The sequence below is a fragment of the Ochotona princeps genome, chromosome 27 (genome assembly GCF_030435755.1).
Source record: "Ochotona princeps isolate mOchPri1 chromosome 27, mOchPri1.hap1, whole genome shotgun sequence".
Classification (NCBI taxonomy): Eukaryota; Metazoa; Chordata; class Mammalia; order Lagomorpha; family Ochotonidae; genus Ochotona; species Ochotona princeps.
The window spans coordinates 8,019,383-8,041,561 of NC_080858.1; the positions used below are offsets into that span (position 1 = coordinate 8,019,383).

Sequence of the window (22,179 nt, forward strand, 5' to 3'; positions counted from 1 at the left end):
CTTCCGTCACCTTGTGTGGACCCTGCTGGGTCCCCTGTGGTTTGGTGGCCTTTGTGGTCTGGGCTCCCCCAGATTCTCTGGGTTGTCTTTTAATCACCTTCTCTTTTCTTTGTCTTCTTACCTGCCGATCCAATAGGGAGTCCACCATTTCTGTTCTGCCCTTGGAGCTGAACATTCCATCCTACCCCCACCATGTTTTCATTCCCATTTCTCTGAGTTTACACCCTGACCCACTTGAGGGAAGGAAGATTCTTGGCCAGATTCTTAGGCTTTTGCTTGGGGCAAACCCCTGGAACACCCACGAAGCCAAGGCCACCATGTGGGAGGAGACAGCAGTTCTCTTGAGTCCTTTGTTGCTCATTGTAGGAACTTACAATTGAGAAACAGTGGTTAATGTTCAGCATGTAAGCGGTGGCAATATCAGCTGGTACGTCCACCCAGTGTAGGGAGCAGTGTCTGCTGCGAGTCATGTGGTCTCTTGGGTGGGCACATGGATGAGAAGGTCAACTCAGAAGACAACACGGAAAGGAGAGTGACCTTTTAGTGAAGAAAGTTATGTTTGTCACTAGCTTGTTTTTGTGATGACCTCAAATAGAATACTTGCTTTCTATTAAAAAATACATATATAAAATATATATATTTTTTTTTTAGGGAAAGAGAGAAATCTTTCATCCAGTAGTACACTCTCCGAATGCCCACAACAGTCAGGGCTGGGTCAGACTGAAGCCAGGAGCCAGGAGCCGGGAAGTCCATCTGGGTTTCTCCCATGGGTAGTAGGGACCTGAGGACTTGAGCTGCCACCTAGAATGTTCATTAGCAAGGACTGGACTGGAAGCAGGGGTGGTTGGACTTGAACTGACAATCTGACATGGAAGGCTAGCATCTCAAGTGTCAGCGTCCCCCCACCCCCCGCCACAGCATCCACCCCTCCAGAATGATTTTTGGTGGGTTTCTGTTCAGATTTACTGAAGGAATGAACGGCACATGGATGGGCCAATGCATGGTTCTTTGCCAGTGGGAATTTTGGAAAGTCCTTGCTTGAGTATAGGACAAGAACACAAGAAAGATTCAGGAACTGTGTGTTTTCATGTAATAGAAAATATCCCCTTTCACAACCCACTCTATCATAGGAATGAAATTCCTTTTCACTGGTGCAAACATTAGGGCTATTGATATGTTGATAGAACTTGCTCTGTTATAGAAGGACTGAATTTAGGTTTTACAGACACTAATGTCCGAACCTTCTTTGAAAGCATTGTCTCTGAATGGCCAGCTTCCTTTTCTGAATCCTGATGCCCTGAAAGGCACCTGCCCTAGCTTCACTCGATCCAGAACCACACTGCTGCTCTTCTGTATACTTGCCGCTCATCCCGCTCTGATTCTGGTGTGGCTGTGACCAGCTGTGCATCTCCAGAGATCGTGTGTGTTGACCAGAGGCCTCTTCTCATGCCAGGAAACAACGTTATGCGGACGATCCACGGGGTGGGAGAGATGATGACACAGATGGTGCTAAGCAGGGGATCCATCTTCCCAGTGAGCATACCCGATGTCCAGCCCAGCGTCCACCCCAGCAAGCAGGCGAGCCCGGGTGAGCACGAGGACGTGACTGTGATGGACACCAAGCTGAAGATCATTGAGATTCTACAGGTGGGTTGTGCCATAGCTATAAAGTGACTTGGGCACCTCTTTCAAGTGCTGTAAATATTTCTGAAAGGCTGTTGACTGGCTTTTATTTTCTTAAAAGCCTGGGAAGAAATCTCACACAGGTGTTTTGCATATTCATTACATTTGCACATTCCCATTAGATAAACTTACGATAGTATCTCACAATTGCATTGTGTTCTGAGATTGAGGGAACAGACTGCCATGCATATATTTCTTCATTTAGTACTGATTGTGAAATTTACCTTGGTTTAAGAAAGATTTTGGAACAAGCAAAGTTAACAATTGATTTCTAGCTGTTATCCTATTTTTTGAGTTGGATGGATAACTATTTGTCTATATAAAGTTAATGATAAATGAAATAATGTTTGCTTTCTGTGTTTTGAGTCAGTGACTGTCTCTGTACTTTTGTTTTCAAAGAGCTAAGAATACTTTTTTTCTTTAAGTTAACCCAGTCTGATACCAAGCTGTATGAATTTAAGGGAGAGAAATGATTTCATACCCACTGACTTAGTGAATAAACTTTGCTTTACTGTAGCTGTAAATTCTTAATGCTTTTTAAGAAGATTTGTTTATTTTTATTGGAAAGGCAGATTTACAGAGAAGGAGACAGAGGGAGAAAGATCTTCTGTCTGCTGGTTCACTCCCCAAGTGGCCGCAATGGCCAGAACTGATCCTATTCAAAGCCAGGAAAATTTTTCCAGTCTCACACATGGGTGCAGGGTACCAATGCTTTGGACCATCCTCCACTGCTTTCTCAAGCCACAGGCAGGGAGCTGGATGAAAGTGGAGCATCTGGGACTTGGTGCCCCTATGGAATCCCGGTGGATGCAAGGCTAGGATTTAGCCACTAGGCCATTGTGCTGGGTCTAAATTCTTGCCATTTTTAAAGGTAAGCACAGTTTTATGTATCTCAGTTGTAGCTTATTCCAAGGAGCCTGGCATTTTGGAATCTTCTTTGGATTCTGTAAGTAGATTGCTAAGTCCTGCATCATAGTTTAATATAGACTAAGCTACCAGAAGTGATTTAGTAGTCCTGGAAAGGGTCTGTGTATTTTTTACTTCAAGTAATTAGATTTATAATAAGAAAGTATTTCACAGTTGCTGTAGGAATTCCAAAGGCTGAATCCTGAGAAATATTGGCAGATTTCCCAACACTGTGTTCATGACCCTTAAAAAGCACTTGAAGTTTTCCCAATCTTCCTCTAGGAGAGGTAACAGTCCCCTAACTTGTGGGCCCCATGAGCCCAGCTTAGCACCCTGCCAGTCACAGATTCTCTTGTGTTTCCAAAAAGAGACATTGGCTGCTAGAAATGTGTCTTGTTCCTCCGATGGACAAGATGTAGGTTGTTGAAGTGTTGGGAGTTCCTGTGGTAGCCGTGCTGCTTGGCGTGTGCTGAGCTGAGCCACCTGCGTGAACTCTGGGATGATGAGAAGGTTGTTTTGTTGGGTTTTTGTCCCTCGTAGTTCATCCTGAGCGTCAGACTGGACTACAGGATCTCCTACATGCTGTCCATCTATAAGAAGGAGTTTGGGGAGAACAGCGAGAATGCGGAGACGGCTGCCTCGAGCTCTCCAGAGACACTACTGCCCTCAGGTGACAGGATCCGCCCTTTCTGCCTTTTGTTTCTTGGAGCCCTAAAGTGCCTCTCCTGCTTTTTAAAACAGAATCATCCAAGGAAACCTGAAAGAGTTCATGGGAAATGGGAGAAAAGATGATTTTGTTGCATGAACTTTGAGATCCATATATAGGTGTTTCCTAGGCCATGTTTGCCATGAACTTTTTAGGGACCGCTCGTGTCGCCGTCAGCTAAATCATAGACACCCTGTGCAGCAGAGCTGACCGGAAGGCTTCTCACTGCCATGGCAGGAGGTGCTTTGTGCTTGTTGCTGGGTTCTTTGGCACCTTGGCCTTCATTGTTGTCACAGCTCGATGAGATAGAGGTGGTATAACAGCATGGCTGTAACTGGCATCTTAGCCAGTTACTGTGCTACTCTCCAAAAGAGGAAAGCAGGGCCCCTGGGCTTCAGTGACTTGCTGGTGGTCGTGGAAGTTGTGGAAGGGGAATACATGCTGAGGTCTCCAAATGTGGAGCCTGAGCTGGGCAGGGAAGAGTCTGGGGGATTTCTGAGCTTGGATTTGCAGTGTGAATACAGCCATCCGCAGGGACAGATGCTTGCTGGACCACTGCCCGCTGGCACGGGAGTGACGATGGTGTGGTCCTCAGAGACCCGGATGTGCTTGTGAGTTTAGTTTTGTGTTTCTTTCTCCTTTGCATGGCTACAGACTGGAAGTGTATTTGTATTTGCACATCCGCAAAGCGCGAGAACAAAGCCATTGCACCTTTGTGTGTGGGGGGGTGTAGCGGTAACGGAGCACAAAAATGGTTAAAAATGACTGTGACTGTAGAAAGAACTTCAGGAAAAGGAGGAAATATGAGAACACCAGTTTTCTGGATGTGTTAAGTCAGTCCTGCCAGACTGTAAACTCCGCATTATTGATGAAGTAGACAATTACCGGAATTCTTTGTCTGAGGATAGGATTTTTACAGGCAGAAAAATCCCTCTTCCAACCACTGCGACAGGGCTAGAACTCTCTTTTGCTTGTCAATCAGCTTGTCAGGAGTGATTTGGGGTTCACACGCATGCAGTTACATGGGTACTAGGCTACAGGTGCCATTGCCTGTGTCTGAGTTGGCAGGGGCATCCCAAAGGCAGCATCTTATCTCTGCAGGAGGAGCCTGCCTCGCCGATGCAAGAAGTCCTTTCTGGCGTGTTCTGCCAGTGTTGTCTGCTGCTTCCCAGGAGTGTAGAATTGCAAAGGGTGCTTCCAGGCACAATGTGGCGGAACCAAAAAGTCTCCCTGGCAGTTGAATTGACAGTAACTTAATAGTCATTGGCTTCCAGGAGCCAGGCTGCTGGAAACCTCCCCTCTGCCTGTGGGAAGGAGCCCTTGGACAGGTCCAGGGGCACCCCTGGAAAGGCCACAGAGCCTTCTCCTGCACTGTGTTCGGGTCTGCCAGGGATGCCAGCTGGGAGAGTCTCTGCTCTCCTTCCGAGTCCTGCCCTATTTTCCTTCCTGTGCTTTCGAGATGGGAGATGCGTGGCATGTGTGTCGCTCAGGTGCATTGCCTCAGTAGAAGTTTCTTCAGAAGGTCAGTAGAGCATATGTCCCCAAGTCATCAGGCCTTCCCCCGAGCAGAAGGGGTGGACTCGGGCAAACCAAATGAGCTACTTGTCTAGAAACACTGTGTAGTGACAAGGCTCACTGAGTGCGTTGATTCTTCAGACAAGTCTTTTTGTATGTCATCCTTCATTTGAGTTATAAATGTGACAGATAGGATGTGTTATCTACAGCTAGGTAAGAGATGTCTTTGCAAGTGATATTCTTGAACCTTTTAAATGCATCTCTGACCATGGCAATATATTAGTGTAAAACGTAATTTACATGCAACTCTTACGGTCTTTCTTGACTGCTGGTTGTCTTTGAGTGGCATAAAGAACTGAAGCCAGGGCACCTTCTCTGGTCAGCTAATAGGCATGTGACTGTTGATCCTCTTGATTAAGTCAAGAGGAAGAATGGATTCCTACCTTTTGTCTTTGCAGCTATTGTTCCTGACATAGAGGAGATTGCAGCACAGGCGGAGACCATGTTTGCTGGAAGGTACCGTGGCACGGAGACCTCTTTCTCTTCGCTAAGAAGATCTGACTGAGACGTTCATTGATGTTCCATTATTATTCACCTGCCCACATCTATTTTCAGAGCCTCTCTGGCTGCTGCCACAGCCACACAGCTGCTGATTTGCTCTAAAGCACAGCTCTGCTTTAGGTCAGGGGGAACAGCAACCACAAAAAGGACTGGTGAGATGAGATTAGTGTTCTGGACTGGTCCCCGAATTCTGGGCTGGTCTTCCTCCGATGTTGACTGCACAGGAGTGACCTTTACGTGGGCTGGTATAAATACCATGCCATGTTCCCTGAATCTTAGACATTTGAAGCAAGAAAGTAACTTTTTTTGGATACTATCATAAACCTTGTTTTTTTATGTGTAAGAAATAAGGTTGTTTTTTGGTGGTTGGAAATAGGCTTAATTAAAGCAAGCAAGATGTCTTCAGCATGCCTACTGCCCAGTGCCGTCTCATTAACCCTGCAATATGTTGTTGAAAGTTTGCGTTCTGTTTTGGAAATAAAGCCAATAGCGAGCAGAAAGGAAAAGTGAAAAAGTAAGATGTTTAAGCTGAAAGTTTTTTTAAAAAAAGATTTATTTATTTTTATTAGAAAGGCGAATATACAGAGATGAGGAGAGACAGAGAGGAAGATCTTCCATCTGATGGTTTGCTCCCCAAGTGGCCGATCCGAAGCCAGGAGCCAGGAGCTTCTTATGGGTTTCCCACGTGGCTGCAGGGTCCCAAGGCTTTGGGCCGTCCTCGACTGCTTTCCCAGGCCACAAGCAGGGAGCTGGATGGGAAGCAGGGTTGTTGGGATTAGGACTAGCACCCACATGGGATCCCGGTGTGTTCAAAGCGAGGACTTTTAACCACTACGCTATTGCGCCGGGCCCCTAAGCTGAAAATTTTGACTTTCCAGTGTTTGTTTTTGTGACAGACCTGGCATGGATATCTGGAAAAAAGTCAATATTATAAACTTTTTCTAAAAACAAAAACAAACAAAAAAGGAAGACTAGACCCAAGATTTATTTATTTGAAAGTGAGAGAGGTGTGTATGTTCTGTTCGCTGGTTCAGCACAATGGCTGGGGCTGGGCAGACCAAAACACACAGCTAGGAGCATCAGCTGGTCTGCCCTGTAGGTGTTAGGGGCCCCAAAACGTGGGCTGTCTTCTAGTCCCTTCTCAGGGTGTTGCATATGACATAGAGCAGTTAAGGCTGCAGCTGCTGCTTGCATCTGGGCTGCCAGCATCATAAGTGGTGGCTCAGCCTCTTACGTCTCATTGCCAGCCCCACTATTAGGCTTTTTTTTTTTTTTTAAAGAAAAAGCAAAGATAATAAAAGGTTAGGGGAGCCCCAAAAGAATTTGTCTGTAGTGAACATTCATTGAATTTAGCTTTGTTTTTATGTTGTAGGACCAGTGTTTGATGTTGTTATTTTCTGATTAAAGTATTTTATTGCTCCTGAGAAGAGAGAATGTGCCATTATATGATTTCACCTTAAAGTACAGTGAAACCCTAAGACCACATCAGTAAACAGTGGATGTCGTCTACCAGGGAAGTCCCATAAAATTACGATGGAGCTAAAATTTTCTGTCACCTAGTGACATTGCACTTGTGTTAAAATCACAGAACAATGAACTCCTCACATGGTTGTGTTGACATTAATATGGACATACTAACAACACTATTGGTGTAGCTACATATACAATGTGTAATACTGGGAATCACACTAGATGACTGTGTTGTCAACTGCTGTGTTTACTTTACCTTTTACCATCATTTTAGGGTATTCCATGAGGAATGCCATCTGCCCTTATCTTCCTCTTGGTGTGCAGTGGGCTGCACTGCCTAGGTTTGTGTGGTGGTTCCATGATGTCTGCGTTACGACACATTCCTCAGTGTCTAAGTGGAATCCTACTTACAGTCTTGCGGTGTTAGACACATGGATTGTCTTGACGATAGTTCACACATATGTGCACTGCCTGTCCCTGGCCCCTCCCCACATGTCAGGCGTATGGGCCATAGGTATTTGGGGAAAAATCAGTCACTGGGCCAAACATGTCTTTCCAAGAGAGACGTCTGGATTGTTGCAAAAGCCTGTTCATTGTCTATGCCTGGTTTGCCTGGGTTATTATACCATTTGAAGTTGGCCAGACCACGACAGTTGGTTCTTCTGGCTTACACTGGCAAACACAAGTTGTTGTTGTTTCCTCATCAGCTGTATGAGGCAGGGAAAAAGTAAAACTCCTCCTTTCTACCTCCTAATTTGGCCAAACGCGCTTTGAGAATGTAAACATAGTTTTGGTAAAGCATGAAGGTGAGATATAAACAGAAGGTGTTTTAGAATTACTTTTGCTTTTATTGGATTAAATTATATTTATTTTTGCTCTTACAGAAAGGAAAAAAATCCAGTGCAGCTTGATGATGAGGGAGGGAGGACTTTCCTTCGGGTCCTCATCCATCTGATCATGCATGACTACGCCCCCTTGCTGTCGGGCGCCCTGCAGCTGCTGTTCAAGCACTTCAGCCAGCGAGCCGAGGTCCTGCAGGCCTTCAAACAGGTACGACCCGGGTGGGCCCCTTGAGCACTCTGGGTGTGATGTCCAGCCATACTGCCTGAGCCAAGAGCTCAAGAAACAGTGTGGCCTTTCCCCGGGAACTCTTGCTGGTGGTAAAGGCAAATAGGCCTTTGTTCACACCACAACGTCATCTGTTTTAGGAAGAGTTCCCCACAACTGACTTTCAGTTACTATCTTTAACACGGATGACAAAGTGCTAGGATTTAGAAAGGCACTAAGGGAAATCACACTGTGCAATGGGATTGTCCCTGTATTTCTTCTGGCCCCAAATTTACCTGATCAAGTTGGATAACGTCAAGCCGTAACCCTGAAATAAATATTTTGGGATTGAAAAAAAAATGTCTTTGTCTAAAAGAAAAGAACTGCTGTGGATCTCATCTTTTCCTTAGGTTGAGATTATTTATCTTGAGAATACTTAGGTTCTTCATGTCTGCCCCTCTGATACTTATTTTTATGTGATAGGGCATTGACGTATACAGGAATTTGTTGAAGAATGTGACATAATTATAAATGTTAAGAACTAATTCTGTGAATAATTAAAAGAACATGAATTATATTTTATATGAATACACATAATGGTGTATATAAAACATAAATGACAGTAAGAAAAATTGTACCATAGAGTTTATCAACCACTGCTTTCTGCTTATTTTTATGTTTCTACTTCTTTTCAAATAATAGAGATAATGTCTTGGAAAAACTAACTTGGCAGTAAAGTTAGAGTTGAGATGTCGTTAGTACTTTGGAAAATGTTGTTAGGACTCTGATTATTTTTTGGCGGCATGTGAATAAATTGAGTTCACAGGTGCTTCCAGCTAAGTTTTCATGGTCAGTATAATCTAAAATATTCATGTGAATTGTAAGAACATTACACTTGAACGAGGGAGAGATGCATATTAAAAACCTTGGGGTTTTAGAGGTAAGAGAAAGAAGAACAAAGTTCTAGAAGAAGTGAAATTCTTCTGTTCTCAGGTGCAACTACTGGTCTCCAATCAAGATGTAGATAACTACAAGCAAATCAAGGCTGATCTAGACCAGCTGCGCCTGACTGTGGAGAAGTCGGAGTTGTGGGTTGAGAAGAGCAGCAGCTACGAGAGTGGGGAAGTGGGCGAGAGCCAAGTGAAAGGTGGCGAAGAACCCATCGAGGTTCGTTTCCAACGGCCTCCTGTAAACAATCCAAGCGGCATCTTTTAAGTCAGATGGGTGATCTTACGCTCTACTTTCAGAATTGATAAAGACGACAGTCTTGGTCCTGGCAGTAGAACCTAAGGTTTCATTTGCCAAGTCAGTTCACACTGCGGAGCCGCACCTGGGTTAATTGTTATCAGGTGCTACTGCTTCGTACTTCAGTTTTTCACTCGTTCTTACATCCCCCTGTAAGTGCTGCTGTGTAGGAATTGGGAGGTAGGAGGGAGTGGGAAGGAGAGGAAAGGAGTGAAACTGAGGCCCTGTCGAGGGATGTGACTTTCGGTCTTCACCTTTCCCTGTGGCTGTTCGTTGCCAAGCCATCTCCTGTCATTTCTTTCATTGTGCCACGGCCTTACATAACGTGTTAAAACGTCTAAGGGAAAGGCCAGCTTGCTTGGTTGCATCGATGTTGGATTGCCAGAGGTAAGGTGGTGATGTTCCTTCAAGCGGGTTTTAGTTTTCTGTGGGTTAATGGTTGCTATCTTTATAGTTTACCAAGTACATAGTATTGTTTGTTTGGTTTTCTTTTTAAACAGTATTTTAGGGAGTCTTTTAGTGGTAAGGGTAAGGTAAATGCAGGCCAACATTGATAGTGCATAAAACTACTTAAACGCCTTTCCAGTATTTTATTTAATTGCTTTTCAGTCTCTGGAAATAAAAACTCCTTGCCTGGGTTTACCTGTTCTAGCTTTTGTGTTTGATACAGAGTATGAAGAGTGAAACAGCAGGAGATAATTAGAACAAACACAATGCTAAAGAATTTCCTAGGGAAGTTGAACTGAAAGGCCACCAGCCATCTTACTTAGGAATAAGTTCCACTTATTGCCACTGAGTTATTTTTTTTTTAAGATTTATTTATTTTTATTGGAAAGGCGAATATACAGAGATGAGGAGAGACAGAGAGGAAGATCTTCCGTCTGATGGTTCACTCCCCAAGCGCAACGGCTGGAGCTGAGGCAATCCAAAGCCAGGAGCCAGGAGCTCTTCTGGGTTTCCCACACGGGTGCAGGGTCCCAAGGCTTTGGGCCGTCCTCGACTGCTTTCCCAGGTCGCAAGCAGGGAGCTTCATGGGAAGTGGGACTGCTGAGATTAGAACCGGCATCCATATGGGATCCCGGCGCGTGCAAGGTGAGGACTTTAACTACTATGCTGTCGTGCCAGGCCCAACCACTGAGTTTTTGATTTTGTCTTTTGGGAACTCTTCCTGTGATTTCATGATGTATTAGTAAGATGTTTTATTTCTGTGCCGTGGAAATTTGTCCTATAACCAGATTTTCAGGAGGAATGGAGGTCTTCTGTTGTTTATTTAAGAAGTAGGAGGAAAGAACATTGATTTAGTCCTTGATATGCACAGCTTGTCTCTTCACAGGCATTGGCACCTGTAGAACCTCTTGGTAGTTACAGCAAGCTTTATAAAGCTTAGCCACGTTCCATCTCTAAGGGCCAATACACTGACACTTGGCGAACCCAGGGACTCCTGCAGTATCAGCTGCACTGGCACAGCTGAGATGAGAACCAAGGTCTTCTTGATGAATTCTGGGCACTTTAGTGTGAGGCTGCATTTTCTTTTTTTTTTTTGAAATAAAGCAAACATTTATTAAACTGTGATAAAAACATTCCATCAAATTACAAAACCTGAATAAGAAAAACAAATGGCACATGCTTAATTGTAGTTGACATTCAAATAAAATTTGCATTCCCAAAATATTATACAGTAATTAGAAAATACCAGCCAAAGTAATATTAGGATACTTTTACGTGCGGTCTCAACAAATTTGAACAGAAGCAAATTTTAACAAAGGTAAATTTTACAGTGAAACATAGCAGTAGATTAAGGATCTTAACATGTTTATTTTACTGCTATTTGACACTATGATACAAAAATAAGACATTTTTGTACTTGTCATTACTTGACATTTTTAATAAATATCTCATGGGCTGTTGAGTGCCTTACTGGTGAGAAGATTTAACTGGCTAATCTCATCAATCCATTTTGTACATTTAGTAAGCATCATCTCTGCCCTACATAACTCTTAATGCAATTCACAGCACACAAATGGTTATCATATTAAATACATAATCAACTCGGACTTCTCAACAACGAGGAAATTAGTAAACCATCAAATGGACTGCTTACCATACACTTTCCTCATAACTAAATAACACACAAAAAAATCAAAATAATATTTGTCATCACTCTAAACTATTGCCAGCAACTGGCAGAAACTGCCAGTTTGCCATATTCATGTTCACAACATGCTAAATATACTCTGCTGTTACTTCATCCATGGAATGCCTACATGCCTAGAACAGAGAATTTTCACCATCTCTTGCCATGGGACCTGACTTAAGGCTGCATTTTCTGATGTTAAGTGACACGTTGTGCTTCCCCAAGTGAGAATACTTTTCTTTGAAAATGCATATTTTACACATGTTCTAGAAAATGAATAGAATCTTTACTTCTGTTTTCGAAAAAGTCTAGTCTTTGAAAAAAATGGCTTTGTGCTTTTGGAAAAATGTATGTTTGTTTTTGCAAGATTTTGCAAAAAAACAAAAACCCAGACATGTCCTGACAGGATAGGTGAGATGTTCTGTGAAATATTCAGTCATGGGTCTGTAGTTTAATTCCCATTACGAAGGGAAGCCAGGGGCCCGAGCTTCCCACAGTGCATCGCTGGGATCCTTCCAGAAGCTTAAGCGACAGCTGGTGTATGTAAGAAGGGAAGTGAACAAGTGGCTTGACTGAGGTATCCTAAAGATAAACCTGCATTAGGTGTGGCTTACACTCTGCTAAGAAGGGTTTCAGGTGAGTAGAGTTCGACACATCTGCTGTTTGTTGAACTGATGATTTATCAATGCAGTGAGTGGTTGTAATTTTAGATGCTTCAAAAGATAGTGATTTAATACAGCAAATTACAGTTTTGGAAAATCAGGGGAGAGTATAGTTTGAAGGCTGCCACTGGAGTGTTGTTTTTAAAACAAAGCAATCATAGCCATGACTTGGAGGTGAAGGCTTTGCTTTGGCTGCTGCTGCCCCTACTGCAGACGCCCCCGCTGGCGAGTACCAAGGTGATGGGATGCAGAGCTCACACTCCCATCTTCGGGGATTTTTCTTAGGCACCTTGTAGCTCCAGGAAGGCACCTTTCCCTTGCTTCCAGGTCTTGCGTGATCTCCCCAGGGTCAGCAGTTACATTGCATTGCGCACTTGGGAAGCCAGCTGTCTGACCTGAGGGATGGAGATGCATGCCAAGTGTCGGTTAATAGTGTGTGGCTAGAGATGACAACGTGTGGGTAGTTAACAGCCCTCTTTCAGAATCTTGTACCCCCAGATCTGCCACTTCGTATGTGTGTGACTTGGAGTAATTCATTTTTGCTTCTCTAAGTTTTTTTTTAAATACCTATAAAATGGGCACAATAATGGTATTCAGCCCATAGAATTACTGGAAGGAATAAATGAGCAAACCTTGTTCGTGTGGTAAGTGTTTCAGGAAATGAGGCCTCAGCATAAAAATATGAACCAGAAGATGACCTTATTTGTCCAAAGCTCAAAAAACATAAAGCTTTGGCTTTCGTTAATTCATGCCTCAGTGTTGTCTTCAGGGACCAATGGATTTAGTTCTTAGCATGATCTTTCTCGTGATTACATTCCAGCAGCAGAATCCTAGGTTTTATATTTGTGCAGCACAGCTAGAAATCAGTGCCTTTCTGGATTTCCTGTTAGAAGCAAGGAATCCTTTTCTGCACATCCTTCAGTAAACTCTGCCTGATGTCTCATGGACCAAGAACGGGTCACATGCTTGCCTCTAACCCATGGTAACCATGTCAGATGAAATCAAAGACATCACCCTACCTAGTATCCCTCACTTGAGTTACAGAGGGGATTTTAGAATTGGCCAGCCAAGAATCAAGAGAAGTGAGTTACCTTCCACTGCCTGTTCGTTATCTTTTGTCTCATTGTTTGGCACATTGTAAAGTTCATGGTGGATAGAGAGGGTTGAAGTGTTAGACTGAGAAGACACTTCTAGGGATAACAATGTTCATATTTATATTCTCTTAAGTGAGCTACTTCTAGAAACAAAGCACACTTCTGTGGTGGAAAACTCAGTTCTGTATGAGGTAGCAGATGCTACTAAGATTAATGTATAGCTTAAGGATTGGAATATTGTCTATAAGCCATTCCTACGGCCTACTCCCCATATCCCAGAGGAAACCATTTTCGTGAGTTTATGTAGTCATTTCCTAGCATGACGATCTTCCCACACGCATCTCTATTTCTAAAACAGGAGCAATATAGGAGAAATACTTCATTTAATCGGTTTTGGAAATGTTTTTGTCATCTATCCTCATGCATAGCTGCAACTCACTTTCTCAGGTCCATGTTGCTGCATGTGCGTGCAGGTTCAGTTAGCTTTTCACAGACATTTGAGTTTTATACAGGGCTGATGTTTAGAAAGAAGGTTGCTGTTGGTAGCAGTGCTGTTGTGAAGACTACGATGTGTTAGCTGGTGTTCGAGAGATTCTTGAGGATGTATAGGAGTGGAGCGTGGTGTTCATCTTTATCAGCTAGTAGCAGTTGTCTTCCAGAGTGAGTGTCGGTTAGTTCATGAGGGTTCCTGTGGTTCACCATCCTCAGGACTGCAGGTTTTGTTGCTTTCTGGTTTTGATTATTAGGCGTGTTAAGTATATTATTTTCATGATGATTTTATTTCTTCTTAGGTGTTTGTGAGGTTCAACATTTTCCCACATTTGTCTGTCATTTTACTTTCTCTTCCAGTTTAGATAAAGTTAAATTTTGTACATGGAAGTTGGGCTCAGTCAATAAGGTTGAAAAAATTTCTGGAAATCATGTTATAATGACATGTTTCCAAAACGTTGGTGAAAAATGCACTTCATGAAAAAATCCATGTATGGATTTCAAAACATTTGGCATCAAAATAAGCTTGTTTTAATTCTCTGTGTGTGTGTGTGTGTGTGAATGCTTTGAAGTACCTCCATACAAATTTAAACTTGAACAGTCTTTTCATTTATTTTTTCTTTCTTTATTATGTCTATAGGATTTCCTAGTACAGTGTAAGTACAAATAGTGATAATTGGCATCCGTGTACTAATTTTTTATTTTAAAGGGAATGGTTTTAGTATTTCACTATTCAACTTAATTAGAAAAAATATTTGAGAGAAAGAGAAATGTTCTGTCGTTTGGTTCATTCTCCTGATGGCCACGGGAGATAGAACTGAACCAGACTGAAGCCAGGAGCCAGGAGCTTTTTCTGGATCCCCAACATGGGTCCAAGTGCTTGGGCCGTCTTCTGCTGCTCTTCCCAGGCAGTTAGCAGGCAGCTGGATTGGAGTGGGAGCAGCTAGGACATGAACTGGCAAACATGAGGGATGCCTATGTTTCAGACTTTGGCTTTGCCTGTTATGCCGCAGAGCTGAGTCCAAGTCTGATGTTTTGTGTACATTTTGAGGGTACATATTTCTAATTCTGGAGGAAATTTCTTTATTCCTATTTTGTGAGTTTTAGAAACAAAGATGGTCCTTGGATTAAATTGAATGAATTTGTGCACCTGTTGAGATTTGTTTAATCTTTTCACTTAATTTTATAAATCTTAACTAGAGCTTTTACTTTAATAGCCAAGGATTCTAAGAACCAAAATATTTTGATTTTTTTTTTATATTGTTAGATTCTGTTTACTCATGCTTTGTGTAGGATTTTATCTGTATTGCTCCCATCAAGTGTTAATATTATGGTCAGGCCAGCCCTGAAAGAAGAGGTGCAGGATCTTCTGTCTGCTGGTTGTGAGACTGAGATGAACAATTCCATGGATGTTGGATGAAAGTCCCTGGGGAGGCACCAAGACCTTGTGTTGAATTTATTGGGAAGGTTTAACTATCATTTTGATTTTTCTTGTGTGTGTTGTGAATTCATTCAGATTTTCTACTTTGGGACAATTTGTGGTATGTTTTTCTAACTGCACATTTAAGTTTTCAATTTTACTGGCACAAATTTGTCATCTTTTTCTGTCATTTTAATGTCTGTCGTTTCACACCCTTCTCCACTATTGTATGTTTATTGTCTCTCTTTTTCCTCTCCAGTTCAGTGATGGTAGACTTTCACTTTTTAAAAAAAAGATTTATTTGTTTTTATTGGAAAGTTGGATTTACAGAGACGAGAGACAGAGCTTCCATCTGCTGGTTCACTCTCTAAGTAGGCACAACTACTGGAGCTGAGCTGATCAGAGATGAGCTGATCTGAAGCCAGGAGCCAGGAGCTTCTTCCAGGTCACCCATGCAGGTGCAGGGTCCCAGGGCTTTGAGCCATCCTCCACTGCTTCCCCAGGCCACAAGCAGGGAGCTGGATGGGAAGTGGAGCATCTTGGATATGAACTGGCGTTCATATGGGATCCCAGTGCATGCAAAGTGAGGACTTTAGACACTAGGCTACCACACTAGGGCCAGACTTTCACTTTATTCATCTTTTGAGGAGAATCTAGATCTATTCATCTTTTGAAGAGACTTGGTTGAGATTCTGTATTTACGTAATATTTTATCCTATTATTCTCCAGCTTTCTCTGTTGACTTTCATATGTAAATAATGGTGTAATTTCTTTATAAGGAATGCTGTTCCACAATTTATGACATGTTATTTTGATTATGGCTCAATATTAGGTCTTTAGAATTTTTCCCTTATTTTTCTTTGGCTCAGAATTCTTCGGAAGTGAGTTTTTAAATTTCTAAATTTCTAAATAGGTAGGCAATATTTAACCACTTTGTTGATTGAATTCTTAGTTAAGTTGTTGCAAAAGAATTTGGTTTTGATGATATCTTTCTCCAAAATGTATTGAGACTTATTCTGGGTTTTGTGAGTTTTCCATGTATTCCGAAATTTTAAAAAAGTGTTTGAAAGGCAGAGACAGTTCCCATTTTCTGGTTTATTTCCCAAATACCTGCTGTTGCCAAGCCTAGATCAGGTTGAAGCTGGGAGCATGGAATTCGGTCTGGATCTTCCTTTGAGGGTGGTTCAAGGCCCAGCTGCTGCAAAGGGTGTGCAGTAGTATTAGCTGGCATCAGGATGGAGCTAGACTTGGACCGGCTTTAATATGGGATGTGGGCATTCGAAGTGTGTCTCAAAGTTCTATGACAAATGCGTGCTCCTCCAAATAGTCTTAGCATGATTGTGAATGAATGATTCTTTTTATGTGGCTAATTGATCAGGTGTATAATCACAAGTCATTTATTAATATTTATGCTTTCTTGGCATCAGCAAATGAGAAAAAATTGTTGATGTTTCTGCAATGGTGATAGCTTTGCCAGTTTTCCCCTGTAGTTCCAATGATTCTTTATACATTTTGAGATGATTTTGTTAGGTGTGTATACATTCGTGTTGTTAGAGTGCAAAAACTTTTGTCAATACTCTCTCTCACTTCTGGTGATATTTACTGCATGTCTGCTGGCTACAGTGGTTGCTCTTGAGAAATCCACTGTTGGTTGAATAGTCATGCTTTAGTTATAAAACCTCAGTAAGTGTATCTTACCAACATTGCTAGTGTACACATTACCAGTAAATTATTGTGCAGTATGAATGTGTTATCTTCTAGCACAGACATACTTTGTGCTGGTTGTTAAGTAGTTTTTTTCTAATTCATTGGTCTCTTTAAGGTGTATCTCATTGGCAACTTCACTGATTATTTATGTGTGTGTGTGTGTGTGTATATATATATATACATATACATATAATTTTAAAAATAATTTTATTTTTCTTGGTATGGTTTCACAGGCACAGGGATACGAGACAGAGAAAGAGATATTCTGTCTGTTGGTTTACTCCCGCAAATGGCCACAATATTTGGGGCTGGGCTTGGCTGACACTAGGAGCCAGGAATTTCATCTGGGCCTACCATGGGGGTGCAGTGGTTCAAGTATTTGGTCCATTCTGCTGCTTTCCCTGGCATGCTGCTGGGATGCCAGTGTCTTAGGCAGCACCTTGATCTGATGTACCTCAATGCGTGCCCTAAATTTTTGTCTTGAGCCATTTTACTTGTTTATTCATCAGTTTGTTTTCCAAATGTAGTTCATTTTTAATCAAAATTTTTTGCCGTCTCATTTTTGTGATTCCATAAGAGTTTTGTAGTCTTCCTTTAAAACATCCAGGATCTGAACTCTTTGCTTTCGTTATGATTTTAATTTTACTTTGATGATGAGCTTGTCATTTCCTGCCTGCCTGCCTGTCTTCCTTGAGAGAGAGAGAGAGAGAGAGAGATATTCCAAGTGAATAAGTTCTTATTTACTTCCTAAATACCCTTTATTTCCTGGCTGGGCCAGGACTGGAAAGTTAGTGAAAGTCTCCAAAGTGAGTGGCAGAAACTCAACTACCTGATCCATAGGTGCCTTGGTAGGAAGCTAATTTCAGGAGTCAGAACTAGGCATTGAACCCACCTGCTCCACTGTACAACACAGGCATTATCACTCCCTATACCCCTGCCCCCCCTTTTAAAAAACAGCCTTCATTTTTAAAGTGACTATACAGTTAGAGGAAGATTGCCCGGAAAGGGCAGAGAATTCCACTATATAATCTCTTCTATCTTCTCATCTTCCCTATTATTGACATCTAAAGTTAGTGTGAGACATGGTTAATAATCAGTCATCACTAAACCATTATTATTAACTAAACTCTGTATTTAAAAAAAGATTAATTTATTGAAAAGGCAGATTTATAAAGAGAAGAAAGGACAGAAAGATCTTCCATCCACTGGTTCACTTCCCAAGTGACTGCAAAGACTTGAACCCAAGCCTATCTGAAAACAGGAGCTTCTTTTGGGTCCCTTGTGTGAGTGCAGGGTCCCAAGGCTTTGGGCCATCCTTTACTGCTTTCCCAGGCCATTAGTAGGGATCTGGTTGGGAAGTGGAGCAGTGAGGGCATATGGTACCCGTATGGGTGCTTGCAGGGGTAGGATTAACCAATGAGCTATCACGCTGACCCCCTAAAGTTTTTGGTTTACATCAGACTCTGCTGTTTGTGCATCCAGTTCTGTGTGGCAAATGGATGAAGCCTATGCATAATTCACTGCTTTCTTTTTTCTTGAACCTTGGAGCCCTTGCAACCACTGATGTTTGGTGTTGCTTTATCTCTCTGTAAAATATCTTTTTAGAAATCTTATATTATTCACATCATACAGTATATAGCTTCTTCAGACTGGCCTTTCCAACTTAGCAATATGTATTCAGGATTCTTTCATAACTTGGTAGCTTACTTCTTTTTATTGATGAGTAACAGTCCATGGTAAGTATGTGTTACAGCTTACATATTCAACTATTGAGGAGCACCTTGGTTTTTTTTAAGTTGTTTTTGGATTTTAGGAATAAAGTTTATGTGTGGGTTTTGAGCCGGAGTCTGTTGACCTCAGTCCCTGAGGGTTAAATAGGGGGTGTTTTACCCTAGAGTAATTGTATTTGCTTCAGCTTACTGCCAGGGGGCGCTGATAGACTGAGACCATGCTGTTTCTTTCCCACATGTAGCTGTCCTAAGACAGAAGTTTTGGGTCTAACTTCTGAACTTGGCACTGACTCTGACTTTTCGTAGTCTCTGGATTTCAGAGCTAAAATTGGCATTTGCATCCAGAGAAACCTATGCTGTGTCCTTGTAGCTTGTAGTTGTCTTGTGGGATTTCAAGTTCCCGTTTTCTTTAAGACATGGAGAGTTGAGTTTCTTGGATTTGTCCTTTGTTTTCTGTGAGCCCAGGACGTACTTAGAATGGAGCTGTATCTGGGATCTAGTTATTTTATATTAGGAATGTGCCTTGCAGTTCCAAGTTTCAAAATTTTTGTTTTCCTTTTATGACAGAGATACCTCTCTTCTACTGATTCACTCCCTATTCTGGGTTAGATTGAAAGCAGAAGCCAGGAAGTTTGTCTTGGTCTTCCACATGGATCGTAGAAACCTGTTTACTTGTGCAGTCTTGTGCTTCCTTCCCAGGCAGGCATTGTAGATGAGGGCTCAGCCTGTTGTGCCACGATGCCAGTCTAAAGAGCTGGGACTCGATTTATGCAGATGCATATGGACTAGGGCTGGCCCAGGAGGTGAACCCAACCACTTGGCCAAATGTTAGCTTTTTTTTGCAGAATTCTTTGGGATGTGCTTAGATCCTAGGTGTGAATGAGTTAGTGTTGTGAGTTCACAAGCTTTAGAACTTTATGTGTAAAATTTCTCTGAGGTCTGTGCACGAATTAATTTGCTTTTCTGAGATACTTTGGGATGCTATGTTTTGTATTAAACACAACTTAAATGGGGAGAGGGAGAGAGATTCTTTCTCCATGTCTGTAGAGAAAGTAAGGCTTATTTTTTGCATATTGGAGCTTTGAAAATGTTCTCTCACCTGTATAGTTTTCAGCAGGATCAAGCCCAAACTGATACCCTTTGGTCTTCCAGGAGCTCTATCTTTGATAGGTTTTTCTCTGTGGTATCTGCTTCAAGAGTGCCTGGTGGTTTGCCAGGACCTCCTGCTAGACTTTTCTTCTTATACTTTCTGTCCTTATTCCTGTGTGTATGTGTGTATGCGTATGCACATGTAACTCAGTGGAGCTCAGACTCCAGGTTGTCAGATAGGGCCCTAAGCCCTCAAGGAAAGCAGTGAGCCCAGCACTTGGTTATCACTATGAAACTGGCATGCGATTTTGTGTTTTCTTGGCCTCCCTTCTAAAAAAAAAATGGTGCTTGAAACAGCTAATCTGTGGCTTTTTGATAAGGTGTCATAGGAGTTTTGTGTATTCTAGTTGATTGTGTTGTATCTGGCCCATCAGTCTGTCCCCCTAACTTGAGTTCCTGCCTGCTGGCTTTGAGGCTGTGAGTGCCACTTCTGCGCCTCCTCTGTTTGATGAACTGTCACATTCTCCAGAGTCCACTCCTTCTTGCAAACATTTGGCTTCAAGTTCACTGGCGTGCTCCCTTGTTTTTGCACATGCCTGATTTCCTCGTCGCTTTTCTTAGAAGTTTACATGTGATGTTAGATAGAATTCTAGCTATTAAAGAGAGCTCTTACCCTCAGAGAATGAACCTGCAGAATGAATGTCAGTAAAAATGGCCTGACAGTATAGCTGCTTAAATCCTGAATGGTGTAGTGCAGGAAAGAAGTCAGTGTGGGCTTTCCCCATAGCACCCACCGTTTGCATCCACAGCACGAGCCTGTTTTGAGATTAGGAGAGATAGTTGATGTACTCGAGAATGTTAAACGAGAGAAGCAAAGTTCCACAAGACTCCATGAAATGTGTTTAAATGGCTGAGAAGCGGGAGCCTTTGAAGGCGCTTAGGCAGAGAGGCAAAGGTAGAGTCTTGGAACGTGTGGTCTGACAGGATGTGATGGTTCAGCACAAGAGACTCAGATGGAGGCCCAGTGAAGGGACTCTCACAGAATCACAGGTGCAAAGTTAGGCAGGCAGGAGCATGGGCAGTGGCAGAAAGACTGGGAACCAGGAGGATGGTGCCTTCGCAGGGGATTAATTATGGGGAAAAAATGACATGACAGAGCCACCATCTCATACTACTCCTGAATAATCTATTTTGTGTGATGAACCCCATAGCCAGAGGTAATGGCAATGCATTGTAAACAGGGTGAAATATATGAGAACATCAATGGGAACAGCCAGTAGCAGGCAGTGTGCACTCCAGCAAGCAAATGCAGATAATAATCCTTTGTTGTTTAGGAAGTCTTACAAAGACTCTAAACACAGGACTTGTGGCTTTGTTTTAAAACAGCTCATAATGGTCTAGCTTCATGCCTGCTTGGATAACAGAAGCCAGATAATGTAAATTTGCTCCTTCATTTCATTTGGTAATGAAAAGTGTCTCCAGCAACATAAAAGTTTTCTTTTCCTCCTTCTGTGCTGAGTTCTCTGTATGTTCTGTGTTAGTTTGTCTGCCAACACCAACGAATCTGAGCCTGTGACCCATCAACATCCCATTCCTGTGGTTGATCTCCTTAAAATAAGGGTAAGGGATGGATTTGGTCATGTGGTAAGCCCATTCCATCTTTGGTCCTAGGAGATTTCCGATCTCTTAGGTGTGGTATTGCCTACCCTTGTCAAACCTGCCTCCCAGGGCATTGAAAGACAGCACCAGCATCTTTATAAGCTTCCAGGCTTGTAATGTGTTGACAGAATCACGGGGCAGTTACCCATTTACTGCATTCAAATATCCATGGACTTTTACCAGTGGATTAAGTCATGGTTATCCTTTGTGTCCCTGCGCTGTACCTAAGGGCAGAGAAGCAGGTCCTGTGGGCATCCCGGAGCTGTTCAGAGACTTCCTTGCTCTTACTCTGTGTCTTGGTGGAGGTCCCTTTTCCTCTAAGTCACTTGGCTTCTGTGTTTACATATCTGCCCATGATGTCTCCATTTCCATCTGCCTGCCTGCAGGTGGTTGCCAACCTTTATGGGAACACTGACATTCACTCTTGCAGAACCGATGTCTGATCTTTAAACCGTTTATCTTGTTTTAACTTCAAGGGTTGGATTTTCCCTTTTCAGTGTTTCTAATTGATTCTTGCTCTGATTCAGATCCACCTGCTTTTGCTTCATTTGTTGTCCTTTTACTGGCCAGTGAAAGTGGCCGAGATAAACTTTGCCCCTGAGAGTTCCCTGACCACTGAACCTGCTGGAACTGTAATAGTGAATGTGGAGGTGAGTCCCTATCTTCCTGTGGTTGACCACCTGCTGGGCTTTGCTGGCTTTTGGGGTTTCTGTGTGCCTACAAGAGGTCCATTGTGGAGGTTCATACAGAATTCCAACAATCAGTGTGTATTGCCTGATATTGGCACTGGTGGTGTACACCTTTCATGAGCAGGTCTCCCTCAATCCTGCACTATATGAAGTAACTTATAGGGGTTGGCTTTGGAAGTCATAAACTTTTGTCTACGATGCCAGAGTCTCATTTGAGAGCCAGTTTGAGTCCTGGCTGGTCTACTTTTGATCCAGATTCTTGCCATTATGCCTGGGAAGCAGTGGAAGATGGCCCAAGTGCTTGATCTCCTGTCACCCACCTGGGAGACCTGACTGGAGTTCTAGGTTCCTGGTTCCTGGCTTTGACTTGTGT

General features: G+C 42.6%; 1 protein-coding gene across 1 annotated transcript in view; it reads left to right on the forward strand.

The window, feature by feature from the left end:
* The window catches only part of ITPR2 (inositol 1,4,5-trisphosphate receptor type 2), a 418,343-nt gene that overhangs the window by 152,714 nt on the left and 243,450 nt on the right, over nt 1–22,179 (forward strand). The window contains exons 22-26 of the mRNA XM_058655945.1: nt 1,454–1,647; nt 3,130–3,259; nt 5,269–5,326; nt 7,726–7,891; nt 8,882–9,055. Of these exons, the coding sequence (XP_058511928.1) occupies nt 1,454–1,647; nt 3,130–3,259; nt 5,269–5,326; nt 7,726–7,891; nt 8,882–9,055 (722 nt within the window). The remainder of the gene's footprint in view (nt 1–1,453; nt 1,648–3,129; nt 3,260–5,268; nt 5,327–7,725; nt 7,892–8,881; nt 9,056–22,179) is intronic.